Below are 18,338 nucleotides of genomic sequence, written 5' to 3' on the forward strand. Positions count from 1 at the left end.
GAAGTATTGTAATTCTGGTATACTATGATACAGGCAATTAAGAACCGTACAAAAACAATAGGTCTCCAAATTTCATTCGGGAGACTTAATAATAAAGATTAAATAGAGATAGGATCATCCAACATCAATAATTCATTTAAAAGATAATTGACAATTTCTGATTCTAAGGGGGTCAGGATGACCCCTTAGGGTCATGACATACATGCCATAATGATCTGATGCGCCATGACCTAAGAAGGAATAATATCTTTGGATTAATAATATCTTTGGATTAAGGTGGGGGTCTCAATGGTTTTTATGATATTTGATAATTTCAGGAAGAGCACTTGGGATCATGACCTACATACCATCTGAAATACCTTGAACAAAGAAACAATAATATAATATGTACATGATATATGATTCAATTTAAGAACCCAGATACATATATAGATCAATCATCTATGTTTTGTAAAACTTCCTATGTATATATACATGTATTAGTTTGTGTTTTGTTCTATACTATTCATGTTCATGACTGTAGTATGGCTTAGTCTTATTTTAAATTACATTAAAAAATTGTCAAATATATGACTTAGAACCCCCACCCCCAAACAAACTTAAACATAAATTGTCCCCCCCCCCCCCCCTTAATTGTCGAATGATCTATCAAAATCAAAATATAATTTGGTTGTCTAAAAACTTTTATAAACTGGTAAAAAATTTCATTCTTAAAAAAAAATTAATTTACGTACACCTTGTATAATTGACAGATGATCTATTGAGATATGATCAAAGGTCATATTTCTACCTTGGGATCAATAACTAGTATTCATTGACAAGTTAAAATTGATAACAATAAATGATTCAAATTATAAATGTTCATACTCCACATTCACCCCCCCCCCCTCCCAATCTAACCTGGTTCTAAAGATTCAGTCTTCTTAATACATTCTTACATGTGTACAGTAGCAAATTTTGAATCATTTCTTGATTGCTTTTTCTCTCCTAATGCACATTAACATTATGGAAATTGCTTAATTCAATTTTTAAGATTTATAAACAAAATGTTATATGCATGTGTATTTGCCTATTTGGGGCAATTGTAATGTCTCCTAAACAAAGCAGTGTCATCATTAGGCTAGGAATTACCCACATGGATCAAACACTACATATGAATAAGATAAAATAATTTATTATTTCTAGTTCTAGAATGTCAGAGTGTCTCCAAGGGGGCATAACCTATATACAATTTTACGCACAATGACACAAAGAACAAGAATAAATTATATAGTTTAGGGATGAGGATCTCAGATCTCAGAAGTTAAAAAAATATACAGTGTATCATCATTTCCTATTTCATTAAGGCGGGTGGGGGGGGGGGTTAAAGACAACACCTGGGGGTCATTAATGTACTTTACACCATTTGATGCATCATAGTGACATTAGAAGATATTTTGTATTTATCTGTTTCGTGGGGTCAGAACAGTCCCATAAGGTATTGTATTTGATTCATTATAATACATTAAGAAAGAAATACTCCTATAGTGCAAGTCTGACAAATGAAAAAAAAATAACTTTTGCAATTAAAATGACAGAAACTTTACAAATGCGATAGGATAGGTAAAGATGATAAGCTTATTCAAATATCAAAAGATGATGATACAGTATGCTGTCAAAGGGAGATCACATTTAGAAAGTGAAAGTAGAATTTAAGTATGCTGGCATCTCATTATATTGTGCTACTGCTACTACATGTATTATTGCTTACCTATATTGGTCAACATCATAATGATAATCCAATTAAAACAGAATAATGAATTCCTTTAGCTGATCTTAACTAATCCTTTTCTGCATATGGAAAACACATACATGTATGTATACATGTGAACCCATCTAATCGAAGAGCTGCGTAAAACTAGTACCCGCTAATGAGTCCTGCAGACCTGTGTTGTGTACGTAACTTCAGACAAAGATCAGTTATTTGTAACATGCATGTATTTTTATGACCTATTCTTCAAATCCACTTACACTATTTTATTAGGTAAATAACAGCATTAAGATGGTGCAGGACACCTGCATATTGTGATGTATACTTCCTATTGAGATAAACAATAAAATATATTAAATATGAATTAAATATTTAGCCCCCCCCCCAAATAATGTTACCTAACATTGAAGCGCAATGGGTTAGAGCGTTTACATGTCTGTAAGAGCATTGGGGCCCAAGGAGTAATTTTTGGAAATTGTACTATTGATATAAATGAATATTCATTGGGGGGGGGGGGTTGGACCCCTCACTCCCACCCCTTCTCTAAATCTGTGCACACGATGATGTACATGTAGGCACACAGGAGCAAATCTAAAACCGGCAACCGCCACGGGGAGGGGGCATAATTTAATTTTTAATTTTGTTTGTAATAATTATATAGACCATTATACTTTTTATGACATGAAATGTTAAGATTATTGATTAAAGGAAGTGAACATGAAAAAAATAATTGTTGCTTAATAAATTTTAAAAGCCTTTTGAAACTTAAAAATGAGGTCCGTTACCTTTTTGTTAATTTCTATCAAGAGATTTTATCAATGTAACACTCTCAGTGAAAGGTTTATGGATGCAATCCATTATTCCCCAGCATGCATCTGTTCTCTGACGTAGATAAGCCACATTGCTGCTGGTGACTGGGTCAATGTTGGAACTAGGCCAGTGTTTATACATGTACAGAGTTGATAAAAGTTACGAAGAAAAAATATGCCTTGATGTGAAGAAAAATTTTGTGTACTGTCATGAGAAGACAAGGATTTAGTACATTTCTATAAATGAATCTCAGATAACTATTTATGATTTGTACAAAAAATGAATCGATAAATTAATTTGTGAAATATAAGACCATCACATTCCAGGCGTTTGTACGGAGAGGTGGCAGTCAGTGTTTATATAAATAAAATGCTGTTTTTAGATTTCAATTTTAATTAATATAAAATTGTAATTTCATTTTCTTTGTGGGGTTTCTTACCGTTACTTTTTATTTATTTTTAATACATAAGATCTTGAGGATATGTACGCCGGTTCTGTTTATGCTGTCAGAAGAATAACAGGACTAAGACACTTTTTAAAAGTCGGATGCTGTGCAATGCATCTTGTGTGCTCATTTATGTAGCACACGTAATGTTCAAACTCATAAACAAGAAATTCCCGAGTGCAAGAAAAAATAGGTCACAATAACACTGATCCACGGACATTCCATTCTAGTTACATGTCACATTAACTGCTGGTGGGAATGCATCATTCTGAGACCCAAAATCTTCCTCCATAAACACTGTTTAAAATGACAACTCTTTACATTCCTTTCAAGTTTCCATTCACATTTTGATGATGGCATTTTATCTCTGTTACTAAACGTGTGTAAAAATGCAATGTGTCTCACTGACGGCAGCATCAGTGCTGCCCTCTCTTAGATGCTTAGAGATAACCCAGCAGGGAGGTAATGATTTTAACAATATGGCAGCGCTCATGGATTGCAAGAATTAGTTATTCTAAGTGGTATATCTTTTTACTGAGGAAAGCTCTGTCTAAACGGTTTTCAGATATCATTATACACATCAAACAGACAAATTTGAGCCCTTGATAATTTTTTCATGTTCACTTCCTTTAACTGAAAATTCACTGCAAACAGTTTAACCCTAAATTGTACATAAAGTGCTGTTCATGTATATTATCATATGGGAAGGGATCTCATCCTTCAGTTATGAAAATTATAATTTTTAAATGTATTGCCGGAGCTTGCATGTGGCATTCATTTGTCTATCGATGCGAAATACATGTATCACCATAACTGCCTAAATGGTTCATCGGAAGTAGAAGGGTTAACGTCTTTGACTTTCAAATTTTTTACTTATCCGTTCACGTATATTTAAATTTCACTTTAATTTGTAAATTTTATTTGTTGTAACATTTTACCCATTTATTAAAGAAAAACTTAAATCCTTACTTTTTTGTTTATTATTTACTGTTAACACCAGAAATCTGATGTTGTACAATGTAAGTTGAAAAGAGAGTTTCTATGTTTGATTATTATCAATAAAAATAAAATCTAAAAACTCTTTTGACTTTGTTGACAAAATTTGTATCTTTATCAATGTTGTCAGCAATAATTTGATCAAATAACTTGAAATGAATGAAAGAATAGGGTTAAGAAAAAATTCTCACAAAAACTAAATTTTTCTCAACAAAATCTCCGGAGATAATCGACACAGCATGAAAAATGGCATAGACGTGATGACCATCTTAACAGACATTTAGAGACAAAAACTAAGTCGAGTTGGAATAAGGAAGTTCTATCAAATAAGGCTATCATAAGAAAACAGATAAATTTCTATGTTGTTGACATCATTTTTTCTTTAACAAATTTGATATTTACTATAAAAAAAATTATGTATAGAAACAAAATATTTGGAACAAAATTTTGACCCAAGCAAGGATGCGTACATGTAGCATTATTTAAATGTATGGTGAAATATTATTTAACACCCTCTTTTCAAAATATACATTTAAAAAATTCGAGATTATACCGTGTGTGCATTTTGTGCATTGTGATATGCGTGTACATCTAAAGTGTAGATTAGTTCATGAAACTGTTTTCTACTCTTTAATTAAGCGTTAAATATTGAGTTAATAGGCAAGGTAATATTTGTTTATCATACGAAGGTACTGACAGTTAACACTATTCAAAATGGTATCACTATTAACAGATTTCTACTTTCTGTGTGACATAAGGTCCTACCTTATGTCCAGGAATCAGTGCAGATATGAATTCAAACAATGCAAATTCTCACTTTGAATGCTTGTCAATTGTCGCATTGCTGATCATTAGAATATATAAAAAAGAATTAATCACTAATCATGTTTTTCTATGTTGAACAACCAATCAATAGAAGGATCACTGTATTGGTCCGGGAGCACAGTTCAACAATTATATATATATACAACATAAATAAGGATGCTGGCATAATAATATCACAAAGGTAACATTTTAACAATGAAAATAAAACTTTAAAAATTATAATTTTCTTTATTCCTATGTTGGAATACGATTTTTCTGGGAATTCGAATTTGGCTGCGATATCACGATATACACAATTTACAATAAGAAAATGTTCTTTGTGTTGAAATCTAAACTGCTTTTCGAGGTATTTAAATTCCTTGTGTAAAAAAAAGTGAAAGATGAATATGTCTATGACAAATTTTCGGTCTACAGATTTAACTTACTATGTTGGCCATGAACTTAATTACATATTTTAAAAAAACTTGTGCTTAAATTTCAACTCAGTGCTTAAATTCATTGAATATGGCAGTTATTTATTTGGTCAACAAAGACAGATGCATGTATGTGTTAAAATTGTGTTAAAATTCAATCTAAGAGGTCCCATATTGCCATGTAACCAAAACTATTATAATTATGGATGCGCTTCGTTAGAGAGCTATGTAACAGCGCACTTTGAAAAATGACTCACTTTAAAAAGAAATTTGAAAATGCGTTAATTTGGGACCTAGTCAACGAACTTTGAATTTTTTTCCAATGAGTTGATATCGTCGATGTTAACGCACTTTTAAAAAAATGTTCAGTGTTTGGTCGAAATAATTGATGCTTTTATATACAATAAATAATTTAATAAACCTTGTTTAGCTGAATGGGATATATTAAAAAAAAATACCTAATGCACTTTCAGCTTACCTGATAAAAAGTTTCTAGATGATATTTTTTTCTTTTCTCATAAGCTTATTTTGTTGGACAATTTACACATAAAGAACAACTCAGGAGATTTGAATTATCCAAATATGACATAAACTGTATCGCTGTATAAGCAACTGCCTTTTCCTATTTTTGTGTATGCAACAAATTTACCTCTTGTACATTGGGCTATTCCAGAAACGAAAATGATTAATGTATAACATATTTCAACCGGCTTTAATTGCATGTGCTTATAAACAAACATGTTGTGAAAAAGTTATGTTATCAAAAACAGTTATATGATCAAACAACAATATAATCTTTTAGAACATCAGTGCGAAAAAAATCCCACACATTTATGCTTATTTTGAAGTTGATGATGATTAAATGTTTGTCAATGTAATTTTTTTTTTTATAAAGAAGTGATTTATTTAGTTAGAATTTGAAAAGAGGGTTTATGTTTAACCACTTGCAGATTTTTTAACATACTTCTATATATTATAAACGATTTTTATTTTTTGCAGAAAGAATGCTATTTTATGTGTTTTTATTTTTAGCCAGCTAGCAGAGAATCATTATATAACTATCTAAAAGATTCAAAAATAAAAATTAAAGATATGTGTGACTGGTATTTATACATACATATAAAGAGGCATGAACTAAACGTTAAAATTAAATAATTCAGTTCCTGTAAATTTTGTAACTGAATGACAGTTCTAATTGGGTAAATAATTTGGATTTCGTTGGAACTAATTAGGTCTTCTTGCATTGGAATACATGTCCATATTGCCTTTACAATACAGTGTAGTTGTCATATGATCCAACCCCAACGCGGCACCAAGTTAAACACAGTTACAATACCGTCTAATGTCTAGAGTTCTGTTCATAATTTTGCCTTACCGGACTGTATGGAACCCGTGGTTTTCAACAACAACAAAACTACCATCATATTTGCGAGACACTAACCAGGTTTCACTGCAACAGAAGTTGAGTCACAACAACGAGCACCACTCCCTCCCCCCCCCACACGCACACGCGTGCGCTCGCGCATGCTCTCTCTCTCTCTCTCTCTCTCTCTTTCTCTCTCTCTCTCTCATTTTTGGTTCATATATCAATTTCAATGCATTTGAAAGTTGTTTCTATCAATGAGTGCAAAAATGCATCGCATCACTAATTGCATTTCCGGTCTTTTGTTTTCCTAGATCTACAAACTAAAAAGCCCAAAGATTACCCGTAATTGACGGTGACTTTTCTTAAATATTTACAAAAATATTAAGAAAAGGTATACACCATATCTTTTTAAAAATATATTGTGTTGTTTTAAGATTCTTCAAATTTTTCAAAGTTATTTACTTTGAATTGAAATCTTAAAAAAGGTAAATTCATGACGCAATGATGTAAAATTAATAGCGTGTTAAAACATTCATATCTTCTGAACATAATTTGATCAAATTTCTTAATCAAATTTGAAATGTAATTGGAAAAAAAATTTGATTTAGAATTTTATATAAAAAGTATCCACGAGAAGTACAGTGCTTTGTGTGACATTACTTTTGGATCGACTCTTGTATATTCATTTGCTCTTTTTCAAAATACAGAGTTCTAATATGAATAAAACCATAGAAGCAAATGGATTGCAAATGCTTTTCAGAAGACAGGGAAGAACGAAACAAGAAATGTTGTAGTTTAAACAAACTTTAGCAGGGATACTTGGCAAGGAATGAACAGTAGTTCGTCTGTAGGACGACAGATAAATGTCACAGCCTGGGATTACTTATCATTCAATACCAGACTACCTTGGTGATAAAATAAATACTTTACCTTAGCTCACGTTACTTTTGAGATGCATTACTTATATTCAATTACTATTTCATTGCTTTCTGTTTATAATGTATAGTAGTTCATTAATTTCGCAAAAAACAAAAAAAAAAAACAAAAAAAAAAACCAAAACTGGGAGAGCATCTTTGATAATGGTGAAGTAAAGAGCAGCTGGTCTGAATTCTAATGGCAAGTTCTGAAAAGATAGAGGTAGGATCAGGTGCCTAGGAGTAGTGAGCATCCTCTGCTGACCGACCTTACCCGCCGTGTGCTCTTTGTCGTAATCGGGGAAAAACGGAAAAGTCCGTAGACAGCTAGGTGATTTATTGTGTGCCAATTTGTATGAAAAACGTCAGCCAGCATGCGACCCAGTGGAAGATTGTATTTGCTGACAAGGTCGTTGTATCGACCATAGAACTTACGAAAAGATGACTTCAAACGAGACTGATGATAGTCCTGTTTTATCAACTTATTTGTCAGTAGCTTGCCTCTCCTTAGAAACTGTTAATACGAAGATCATGCCCTTGCGTATCGAATTAACTGAGAGATAAAAACACCGTATGCAGGTGCTGAGGGTATATTGCTACATAAGTAAGAAAAATTGAAGTCAATGCGTTTATCATAAAGTTTTGTTGTAAGGCTACCATCAATGTCCATTCCCAGTGAAATATACAAATATGAAATAGATGACGCAGACTCTGTGGTGTCTTTTATTTCAAGTTCACTTGGATATATCGAGTCGACATAAGTATGGAAATAATAATTGTTAATTGATAATACGTCGCCGATATACCTGAATGCTGAGTTGAAGGCCACAGCGAGTGATATTTTTTTCACGTACAAATTTTTGAATAAATTCTGCTTCATATGAACACAAAATAGGTCTGCTAACAATGGGGCACAATTGGTACCCAAGGAAATTCAAACAGATTGTTGGAAGACTTGATTTCCAAAAACTAAATAGATGTTGTCTATCAGGAACTCGGGCTTTTTTGTAAATGTCATATATATATATATATATATATATATATATATATATATATATATATATATATATATATATATATATATATATATATATATATATAAATCAAATTTTAAATCAAACGTATATCGACCAAATACACACTTGAAAAAAAATGGCGTTAAATTTGAATAATGGCTTTTTAAATCATTAATAGCCAATGCTTTGGGCATTTAAATTATTCTCAGTAATTATCTGCCATTTTCAGCTGCGACAGTAAATCCATGTAAATATCGATAAAAATAAAAGTCACAGCAAAAACGTCAGTAAATATCAGTAATAATCAGTAATACAGTAAAAATGTCAGTAAATATCAGCAATTCTTAGCAATAATTGTACAATATGAGTAAATTTATCAGTAAAAATTGCACTCTTAGTACTTTTTAGATCCAATAGTGTAGAATGGGCCGCAACTGGGGGTCGAAATTTACACAGATTTATATATGTAGGGCTACAATGGGGTCGAACTTTTACATAGGAAATTACAGAAGAAAATCTTTTAAAAAATTAATTAGCCAGACAATCTGTAACTTGGGTGAAAGCATCCTTAGGTCGTGTAGTTTCAAATTTGCTCAAATTTGCTCAAATAACAATTTTCGGGTTAATGTTGGGAGCCAAAGTAGGCGTCGAATAATTACATAAATTGGAGGGAAAAATCTTTAAAATCTTATTTTCATAAAAGCGATTGGCCAGACAAGCTGTTACTTGTGTGGAAGTATCCTCAAGTATTGAAGATTTACATTTGTTCAAATCAAGATCCCTGGGGATAGGGTGGAGCAACTTGGGTAATGGTCGAATTTTTACAAAAGCATTCTTCTCAAAAACCAATTAGCCAGCCAATCTGTTACTTGTGTTTAAAGCCGACATAAATTCATAAAAGCATGTAGTCGCTCTAATAATCAAGAAACCACAAAGAAAAAATCTACAAAAGTCTTCTTCTCGAAAACAAGTGGACCAATTTAAAAAGCTTTAGCTTGTCATAAAGCATTATCACGTTTTGTAGATTCTCCCCGGGGTAGGGTTGAGTAATAATGGAGGAGTCTCGAATTTTTACATAAGAATACATAGATGCATATCTTTTTTAAAATCTTCTCCTCAAAAGCCAATTGGCGAGACAACCTGTAACTTGTGTGGAAGTATTTGGTAGCGTAGATTCAATTTAGAGTTTTCAAAATGATGATCATAGGGGTAGAATGAGGCCACAGTTGGGCGGGGGAGGGGTTTAATTTCTACAAAAAATCTCGTAGATACAAAAAAATGAATATTTTCAAAAATACAAACGTTTTAATTTGTGGTAGTACTTATATGCAAATCATCTTGACATTTGTTGATTCTGAATTATTAGACTTTGGTCTCCAGACAATTCAGGGGCCGCACAAAGGGTGTAAAGTATGACGTAGGTTTATATTCAAAGTTGATTTTCTTTATCATCTGGAAAACTGCAATGATCAATATGTATTATGACTATGAAAACATGCTGTTATAAAATGGGCTCAATATTTAGCATAGGACTATCTGGAGAAAATTTAAAAAAATCTTTTTAACGAGATTTATTTTACTACATGCATTCTTAAGACATTTTGTATATAATTCAATTAAGCTTTATTTATCATGTTTGTCGTTGCTTATGTGAGCGATGTGGCACATTTTGTGGCCTCTTGTTGCAAATAGCTAAATACTTATTCTTAAATTGCGAAAACAAGAAAGAATTTATTATAAGAAGAATACAAAAATTAGCAAAATATCTTCGAAAATGCAAATTGAAAGAAAATGCAGACCATGCTCTATCTACTCCAATTTTAAAGATTAATTCAATATTGCATAATCAATTAATTTTTTTAAAGAGAAAAGAACAGAATCGTTTTTGGTACCAAATGCTTGACTACATTTTTTCTCCTTTTCTGTCAGTTAAAACAATGACATAGATTTGACCATGGTATAAAATCTGATGGTGAAATTTAATTTAATTAAAACCATCAGTTGTAAATATTGTGTATTTAATTGTTTGAACATTTCTTGAATAACGCAGTAATGTATCTCCTAGAATCATTAGCTCAAACCGTGGTTTTTGGTGTTTTTTAAAAGTATTTCATACAAAAGAAAATATCCAATGATCATCATTACATCTATATAATTGTACACATATACGCAGTGTCTCAAAATTTTATCACAACTTTTAAGGTTATGAGTTGATCTAGAGCTAATACATGTGTAATCATTGCAATATAGTTTACATTATACCTCGTTTAAAAGTACCAAATGGGTTGCAATTAGGCTAAACGATAATTTTAAAGTTTAAGACAGGCTAAAATATGTTGGAGTTTTGTAAAATAAGAGAGACACAAACATATTTTTCATAATTCTACCAATAATTTAATATTTACTATCAAACGAGTTGATAATTGACTTCATCAGAGGCTTCACTAAATGAAGATTACTTTCGACTAAATCTTCAAATTTTTGTCATGTCTTCTAACATATAACTTGGGTTTAAAATAAGACACAAAAGTTATAATCAACACGAATGTTTATTTCTTTAAATAAAATAATCACTTTCATTTCAACATATGAACGTCCGGATGTAACATTAAATTTGCTTTGTGTTCCAGATCCTCTCTCTTTAATATATTTAGTACACAAATCTCAATTTTTCTCATTCTCGTTTTGATATGGGTTAAACACAAATACAAATTTTCATACGTCTTATAAACGGGTTTCAAACGTCTCTGCATATCTTAATTTTATTTAACCTCCTTTGTCTTTTAGATCTTAGTTCGGCTCACATCGAAGCAAATTGTAAACTATGTATATGTTAAGCATTGAACCTGGCTTGATTTTGAACTCGGAATATGGCCTAAATATACTGCACCTTTCAGAACAGCAAGCTCAGCCTCGGGCGGTGTAACAATCACATAAGTATCTGAAAATCTCTCTCTAAGGGAATCTCGAATAATTTCACTGCCTGCAAGCCCACCAACCATTATTATAGATTTAACACCTCCCTTCTGAGGATTTTGCGTAATAAGATTTGAAACGTTTTGAATTGTTTTGTTGAAAAACGTTTTGAACACTTCAGGCGGCAAAATCAGTTTAAAGCTAAAAAAACTTACAATGTCTCTATAAGGTGACAAATGCAGAGCTGCTTCCATTCCACCTTTATACCTTTTTTTCAAGGTCTTGTGAAAACTTTCTGGAATTCTAATTTTTATGGCTTTATTCGATGACTCGCGTTTTTTTGTTTCAAATTCTCTCTGCATCATTAAAAAGTCTTCAATATGGTCTTTAGCAAATGACTTCATGATGCCCTCACCCCCTATGTTTTCCATGAACTTTTCAAATTCTTCATCAACGGATATTCCGCCACAATTTTCTCTAGTAGGTGGATACAACTTCTTTAATGTTCCATCAGCAGCAAATTCAAGAACCGCAACTTTAACACTGTCGGCTTAGGGATAAAAATGAACCAAATTTTACATTTAACATGCATATCAATTCTAAGTTGGAAATTAAAGATTACTGATGCAGTTATTGTATTTACCTCCAAGATCAACGACCATGCATTTTTTTTCCTTCTTAAGAAGGTTATCAATAGTGGCATCATAATTATCCAGATGCATATGTTGACAATAACTTGCGACTGCCTCCTCTTCAAAAACAATGGATAGTTGATTTGCTTTAATTTCAGCCTGCAAAATATACCCCTGAATATGTACATTTGCAAATATGTTTCTTTTTATGAACCTATAGAAGAGTGAAAACGCTCAATTCAGTATGAACTTTTTAATGACTTAACAGTGCGGTAGTAATTACCACATGCGCTTATCGTTTGACAGTTGCATTATTGTAAACATAGAAATTGAAGGTTATATTTCTAAATCAGAACCAGTTGTCTTTCTCAGACTTATATATGCGTTTTGTCCAACATACTCATGAAATTAGGAATTCCATATTCATGGTACGCTTAAAGACTCCCATTAGCTGATTACCGTTTTTGCTGCTTTGCGTATGAAATGTTTTGCTCTCTCTCCACAATTTGCTGGTACTGTAAGCACGAAAAACACATCTGATTCGGAGATTGTTCCTATAGCAATTGACCGATTCATAGTTTCTATTAATTCATTCTTAAAATAATTTATTAGCATGGAAAATATTGTGATAGCTTTCATTTTTTTCCCAGTGATATCTTCGATATAAGATTTTGAATCCAAATTCTGTAAAAGATAAAATGAACATAATAACTAATTTGATCTGCTATTGGGAAACTCTCTCTCTCTCTCTCTCTCTCTCTCTGATCTGGTTTTTTATTTCAACACATTTTATTTTTTTGCAGACAGGGATGTTTTAAGAAAAATGGAATTAGTATTATAGTATTTTTAGCTAACCTGAGCTTTTTTTAATTACATTTTATCCGCCGTCCGTCTGTTAGTAAACATTCACGTTTTCAACATCTTCTCGAGAACAATGGGGGGGGGGGGGGGGGGGGTAATTATACATAAAATTATATATAAAAAATCTTTATAAATTTTCTTCTCAGAAAACAATAGGCCAAGAAAGCTGAAACTTATGTTAAAACACCAGGAAGAAAAAAATCAAAGTTGTGAAAATCATGACCCCCCCCCCCCCCTCCGGGTAGGGTGATGCCACAGTGGGGGATCGAATTTTTACATAGGAATATATAAAGTGAATTTTTGAGAATATTTTCCTCCTCAGAAACCTATATATACCGATATACAGACAAGAAAGCTGAAACTTATGTGGAACTTGTGTGGAAACATCCTCAGGTAATGTAAATTCAAAGTTGTAAAAATCATGACCTGGGAGGGTAGGGTGGGGCCACAATGGGAGTTGAATTTTTAGATAGGAGTATATAAGTAAAAATATTTATCTCAAAAACCAATATGTAAGGAAAGCTGAAACTTATGTTAAAGTATCCTCAGGTAGGGTAGATCTAAGGTTGTGAAAAATATGACCACCTAGGGTATAATGGGCCAGATTGGGGGGTCGACTTTTTATGGGAATATATAGACTAAATCTTTAAAAATCTTTATCTCAAAAACCAATAAGCATGGAAAGCTTAGGTTTATGTTGAAGTATCCTCAAGTAGGGTAAATTCAAAGTTGTGAAAATCACGACCCCAGATGATTGGGTGGAGCCACAATATGTGAAGGAACATTGTTTACATAGGCGAAAAAATAAATTATTCTTGTCAACTTAAATGTTATAATACATGGTTTTACTAAAATGCAAACATCTTGAGATATTATTGATTCTCAATTGCTTAGAACTTGGGCAATTGTTGGGCCCTCAGTTGGCTTAAAGTGTTTGATTTAGAATTACATATGTTTACAAAATTTGCTTAAGATGTTCTTGTATACTGTAAATTCCTAATTAAACGCGAGGAATTTATATCCGCGTAAAATCGCGAGAAGCATCCCTCGCGGAATTTAAAACCTCGCAATTATTTTCTGAGAGTTGATAACTGTAAGAAATATGGATAAATGTTCCGCGTTCGCGATTTTATATTCTCGCGATTTGATACAAAACAGCGGGATCGCGGAGTTAAGTACTCGCGTAATATAAGGAATTTACAGTATCACATAATGAATATTACAGTTCTCAAGAACATCGTAAGCAAATTCAAGGACTTTGAAATCATCCTGTTCAAAAGTAGCGTTATGTTCAACATAATAATATCTGAAGAAAAATGGAAAACTTTTCATATCTTTATTCTATTACATTGTCAAGATATTTTGTATATAACTTTAAAAAATCTGATTTCCTTGTGGCTATTGCGTCTCAGGTGAGCAATCTGGCCCATGGGCCTCTTGTAACAGAAGGAATTAAAAATGAGAAGTTAACAGACGGACAGAGAGTCGGACATGTAGACACAAATGAACATTTGCATTCTTCTCAAAGGTTATTTAATCCTGATGATGAGTACATTACTTACTTGCAAAACTGTGAATCTTTGAAAAAAATAATAGTCATTGCTATTGTCTTTTGTTATGATTTTTCCATCGTCATTCATATCAATTTCAACCAATGAAGAATAAATTTGCTCTGCATCATATCCAAAAGCTCGAAACGTTTGATCAGGATTTAAAAGCATAGCAGTTGAAACTTTGTTTGAGATAAAACATCCAGTGCTCCAATGATGAACGTTGACTATATGCCATTTCTTATTCTGTGAGTAAGCACATCCCGAAAAAGCAGTTCCTAAATCCATGGCGGCAACTGCATATCTAGTAGATTTTGATTTTATGTACTGAAAATTTAAGGTGCATAATGAAAAGAAAAATATTATGATTCACATATCATTTTTCACAAAAACCATAATGCAATTCATTTATTTCATAAATCAAAAGGACCGAATGCTGAAAGTCCCACAGTTTTTTCTAAATTGTATGCCTGGCATCAACACGCCGTGCCTGATCAATAATTTTTGAGATTTGTCAATTCAAGTAAATATTGCAGTTGAACTTGCAACGTTAGTCGTTAATGTGCGGATTTCAGAGAATATTATAGTCAGATAGCAATTTCTTCTCTTTAAAAAGTTAAAAGACCTCAGTTTATCCACTACCTTCACAGATCCGCATGTACGTAAGACTGCTGACATTTCATAGGAGCGTTGTGGCAACGGACTTTAAAAATTTCAAAGTGCATTCAACGCAAATCAACGCACTTTGAAATTAAAATTCATAAGAGCTTTAAATTTGGAAGTTAACACGCTTTGAAAAAATATGTATAAATCTCATTCTGGAATTGAATTTCTTTTTTGTTGATAGTATGATGATTTGTTAACACTTAGTCTATTGAATCTCATTTACCGTCTTTGAGAAGGGGGGAGGGGGTGGGGCGGAGTTGGGGGTTAACCACTGATACAGGTCAATTACTAGTACAGTGTACATCATTTAATTGATTACAGGAAGGTCCCCCTACCCCTCATCTTTCCTTCCAAATCATGATATTCAGCAACTTGTTAACGTATACATGTAAGAGTAGTAAAAGAAATACGAAAAATAAGTACAGTGATATTGAAAACAATGAGCTGGTCAAACAATAATTTCTCAAATGGTATGTTAAAGAATCTGTAAGTGTTTCAAAATAAACCCTCTTTTCAAATTCTAATCAAATAAATCATTGCATTACATAAAAAGTTAGATTAAAACCATTAAATTAAATGGTGTGTATTTTTTTCTCGCACTGATGTTCTAAAAGATTATATCATTTTTGATAAAAATAATTACCTTTTTCACACAAATGACGTTTTTTCATGAGCAAATGCAATTGAAGCCAGTTGAAATATGTTATGCATTGAACTCAGAAATCAATATATATCAATCGTTTTCGTTTATGGCATCATTACGAGATAAGAAGTAAATTTGCTGCATACACAAAAGAGGAAAAGGCAATTGATAAGCGATGCAGTTTATGTCATATTTGAACAAATCAAATTTCACGAATTGTTATTCGTGTGTAAATTGTCGAACTACGTAAGCTTATGAGTAAAGAAAATAATTGTAATCGAGAAACTGTTCATAAAGTTAGCCGTGTTGTGTTCTTTTTTTATTAAATATATCTCATTGTGCAAAAGAAGGTTACAACAATCACAAACAAAACATAGATTAGCAATCATTCATTGTAAAAGTATCAAATATTTGGACCAAACCCTGAATTCTTTTTTTAAAGTGCTTTAATATCGACGATATCAACGCACTTTCAAAATATATATATTTTTTTTCAAAGTGCGTTAAACTGGTCTTAAAATTAACGCACTTTGAAAAGGAAATGTTCAAAGTGCTTTATTTTTCAAAGTGCATTGTATGTTATTTTCAATGAATATAAAAATAGTTATAACTTTATGACAATCGTAGACACTGGTACCTGTAGTTCGTCCGTAGAAGACATCTGCACTGATTTTTCTTTCAATATGCCTTGGGACCTTATTTCTAATAAAATACATTGTTAGTTCAAATAAATTATCTTTATTCGATTATAACAATATCATTACACATAATCACACAGGTCGATTAATAATCGTATTCATAACCAAAATCTTAAAAGGCTTACGTGAAAAAAATCACATCTCTAAAACGATACACTCCGCATATTAAGATGTACACGGTATGAATTAATTTGGATCTTTTTTAATAATTTTTTAATAATTTTTTATATATATATATATCGATTGTTTTGAAGCCCTTCTCCACAAGTTGGTTATAGGGGGTAATTACCTACTACATACGGATACCTGTTAATATAAAAAAGAGTACAGACCAGCCTTCGGCAATTTTTTTTTATTGTTGATTAAATTTTTGGAAAAAAATTGGCGAATGTAGATCACGCGCAAAATTGCTCAAAATTTATCTTCGGTAGAAATTTCCAGATTTACGGTACAAATCAGAGACAATGCATTCTTTGTATGTTTTGATTCCGTTTCATCAAGTCGGTGATGAATTAGACCAATATTTGTCTACGGGCTAGTGATTTCTGTTGTAAGAGAAAGAATATGCAAAAGAATTTGCTAGAGATACCATCTCAAAACGATACGTACGTAACAGACTATGAGGATGCCGAGTTCTAAGAATTTTGATAAACCCGAATTTACAATCGAAAAACAATATAACACAACATATCTGATCATCGGAGATGCAATTTTGTCTATGAAGAAATACTTTCTGACTTACATCTACAGTTTAAGACCAAAGCTAGAGTAAACAATAGATTTGGGCATAAGTAATATATTGAAAATCATAGTTAACAGGTTTTTATTTCTATACAATGTGATATATATTTAACAGCCGTTTATTATAGTTTACAAATATGATTTTTTGAGTATGATGAAAACTGTTATTGAAAAATCGTATACGATTGTTTGTCACTTGAAACTATTGTAAACCATCCTTGACTATAGTAAGCGTTTGTTTAATATAGTCCATGGATAGAGAAGTTGGGCCAAACGTGCGTGTATAGATGTACTTGCATTAGGGAAAACATATACATAACGTTATTCGTTTTGATACCGACGAAAATATATTGTAACTTGTTCTTTATATTTTCTTTTTAGCTATTTATTTTAACGAAGGTAGTTTGTTTAAGGCTAAATATTTGATTTCAATACTGATATGATGAAACAAAAAATTACATTGATCGTGGTATAGAGGTGTATATTCGGAGTAGTTCTTATTTCAAATCATGCAATGACTTTAAAAAATAACTTTTTCAATTAATGGTATCAAGTTGTATATTTGAGACGTTGTTGAACAATAAGTATTTAATGTACATTTTTCATTATTCAACTGAGGTTGTAAAGATAAAAAAATTAAGATTTCATTAAACATTTTCAAGTACATGTATTTAATATCTAAACAAAAAAGGTATGTAAACAGGTACGCGTAGTTCCTAACGTGCAATCTACAGAAGCAAGTACTCGTACCCGTTGGTTTGCTTAACCTCTAAAATGTAAACAAGAGATGTTTGTGAAACACTTACGTCCCCTCCCTTGGACACCTCTGTGAAGAAAATAAACGGATACTGCGAATAATTGAAAGTGCAAGGTGCATAACTCCAAAAATGCTCGATCGTACCAAAACCAAACTTGACTGAGATATTCGTATGATAAATCTGTACACCAAATTTCATTTCAGTATCAAGTGCAACCTTGCGAAGAAAATGAACAGAAGCTGCAAATAATTGAAATTTTTCTAAGTCTAAGGTCATAACTCTGTGAAAAACTGCTCGATAGTACCAAGAAGAGTAGAAATAAACATTTAAACTTTAA

General features: G+C 31.9%; 1 protein-coding gene across 3 annotated transcripts in view; it reads right to left on the reverse strand.

Annotated features, from left to right (window-relative positions):
* Positions 1–11,070: 11,070 nt before the first annotated feature.
* Positions 11,071–18,338, reverse strand: part of LOC136272212 (heat shock 70 kDa protein 12A-like) — a 35,170-nt gene continuing 27,902 nt past the window's right edge. The window contains exons 8-12 of one of the 3 annotated variants that reach the window (XM_066073437.1): positions 16,442–16,506; positions 14,508–14,822; positions 12,544–12,768; positions 12,096–12,243; positions 11,071–12,002 (exon numbers count right to left, since the gene is read on the reverse strand). In XM_066073437.1, the coding sequence (XP_065929509.1) occupies positions 11,359–12,002; positions 12,096–12,243; positions 12,544–12,768; positions 14,508–14,822; positions 16,442–16,506 (1,397 nt within the window). In that variant the 3' untranslated portion in view covers positions 11,071–11,358. The remainder of the gene's footprint in view (positions 12,003–12,095; positions 12,244–12,543; positions 12,769–14,507; positions 14,823–16,441; positions 16,507–18,338) is intronic. The other 2 variants (XM_066073438.1, XM_066073439.1) reach the window with 2 other exon arrangements.

This window comes from Magallana gigas, chromosome 10, assembly GCF_963853765.1.
Source record: "Magallana gigas chromosome 10, xbMagGiga1.1, whole genome shotgun sequence".
In the NCBI taxonomy this organism is placed as follows: Eukaryota; Metazoa; Mollusca; class Bivalvia; order Ostreida; family Ostreidae; genus Magallana; species Magallana gigas.